Consider the following 1,896-nt stretch of genomic DNA (forward strand, 5'->3'; position numbering starts at 1 on the left):
AAGCACCTTTTGATCTTCACCTGTATGCTGAAGGTATGCTCAGAAGCGTAGATAAAATCTGATAAATTCAGGAACAATAAAAGTTCTTTTACTTCTTTCATCTTTCTAAAAACCTCCCGTGAAAAGACCGCGCTCATCAGTATTCAAGCTTGAAAGTGAAACTTGATTAGTTTATTTTGCTATACATATAGCCGGCATCAAACTTGATACGAGCGTGTGTGTATATCGAATTGGTACATAATGTCACTATGTTTGAAGCCGACTTTCGACCGTTGGCATTAAAGAAGACATACATTTGGGTTGGTATGTATCTCTATGGATAAGATCCTTAATCGATGTGTATAAAAAGTAGCTGCAAGGTTCTGGAATTCATCAGTCACATCACCAATTCTCGCAACGTAACACCTCAAGTAATCCAGACTCAAAAGCCCACAAAATGAAGTTCATCGTTGCCTTCGCTGCTCTGATTGCCCTGGCTCTGGCCGCTCCCGTCGATGAGAAGGACGCTCAGGTTCTGAAGTACGACAGCGATGTTTCCGCCGATGGATACAGCTTCCAGTACGACACCAGCAACGGAATCCAGGCCCAGGAGAAGGCTGAGCTGAAGAACTTTGGTGATGATGTGGTCGCTCTGGTCGTCCGTGGAAGCTACTCGTACACCGCCGCTGACGGACAGGTCTACACCGTGAACTACGTTGCCGATGAGAACGGTTTCCAGCCAGAAGGTGCCCATCTGCCCAAGGTCTAAGTCATCAATGCATACACCCGAAGTCATTCTGTAAATTAGTGTAGATAGAACAACCGAACTTCACAAAAATGTACAAAATTGTTTCGTAAACCGTTTAAATAAATTGATGCCATATCCACATTGTCAAATCGTTATTGTATTCATTCGCAGTGAAATTATGTCCACTAAAATCCGATTAGTCCACATTTCCATTTTCATAAATCACTTCATCCATTACAGCGACGTAGAACCCATCGAAGCGGCTATTATCGTTAATTACTTATACCTTTTGAAAATCACTTACTGATTAATCGACTGCTATTAATACCGGGAATAAACCGACATAATTGAATTCACATAAACGATGATCACCGTGATGAAAAGAACAACTTACATCCTTTTCTGTGGGTTTTCACAGCAAGTCGCTGCATCGACCATCAATAAGGGATGAGCAGTTCATTCAGGCAACAAGCGACACCAATAACCATTTTATTAATTCTAAAGACCACGACTCTCTGCGGTCGAGCAAAACCCATATCCTTGCCTCATTATCGGATCTTCTTTTTGTCCAGCAGTTCGAGACTGGCAGCTACGTCGAACAGCCATAACACACACACACAAGAAGAAGAGATGAGCAATCTTCTTCGAAGGACCATCACCGTCCAACAGGGCCTTGGCACGATCTCGGATTTTACTGTTATGGCTCATTACCGTCAACCGACCGAACGATCGATCGAACTGATGGATGCCCCAGAAATACCGATCTCGACGCATGAATATTTACTTTGGCTAGTCACCGTCATTTGCATGAAAGCAAATCGATGACGCGTGTGATTGGTTCCACTAAGTAATGCAATTCAGCAGTGTTGTGGGAGGATGGCGAATGAAAATCACGTTCATTTAAATCACGTTTGTGGATAAGGGTGTCTCCGCAAAGATGTAAATCGATTATCGGTACACTCAAAAATATTATTAAATTAAGAATGATTAAAAATTTATAATTTTATGTATAAACGTATATATGTATATATTTCAAATGTATACTAACTCCGAATTACGGAGGGGAATTTGTTCGTTGGTATTGCTTTTGATAGGCTTGCAGACGAAAACTGCTCGGAGGTCATCGGTGTGGTTTTGCGTGGAATCTGTGATGGTTTTTGCTAGTGAAA

General features: G+C 41.7%; 1 protein-coding gene across 1 annotated transcript; it reads left to right on the forward strand.

Annotated features, from left to right (window-relative positions):
- The first annotated feature begins 402 nt into the window (after nucleotides 1–402).
- On the forward strand, nucleotides 403–876 carry LOC135708892 (larval cuticle protein 65Ag1-like). The gene has a single exon (XM_065231073.1). It carries the CDS (start codon nucleotides 437–439, stop codon nucleotides 746–748), a length of 312 nt encoding a protein of 103 aa, XP_065087145.1. The 5' UTR covers nucleotides 403–436; the 3' UTR covers nucleotides 749–876.
- Nucleotides 877–1,896: the final 1,020 nt, after the last annotated feature.

This window comes from Ochlerotatus camptorhynchus, unplaced genomic scaffold, assembly GCF_037179485.1.
Source record: "Ochlerotatus camptorhynchus isolate MF236.1 unplaced genomic scaffold, CSIRO-AGI_Acam_v1.1 ptg000340l, whole genome shotgun sequence".
NCBI lineage: Eukaryota > Metazoa > Arthropoda > Insecta > Diptera > Culicidae > Ochlerotatus > Ochlerotatus camptorhynchus.

What these genes read in the sequence shown, in the direction of transcription:
- LOC135708892 (XM_065231073.1), top strand. Translation starts at nt 437, where the DNA reads ATGAAGTTCATCGTTGCCTTCGCTGCTCTGATTGCCCTGGCTCTGGCC.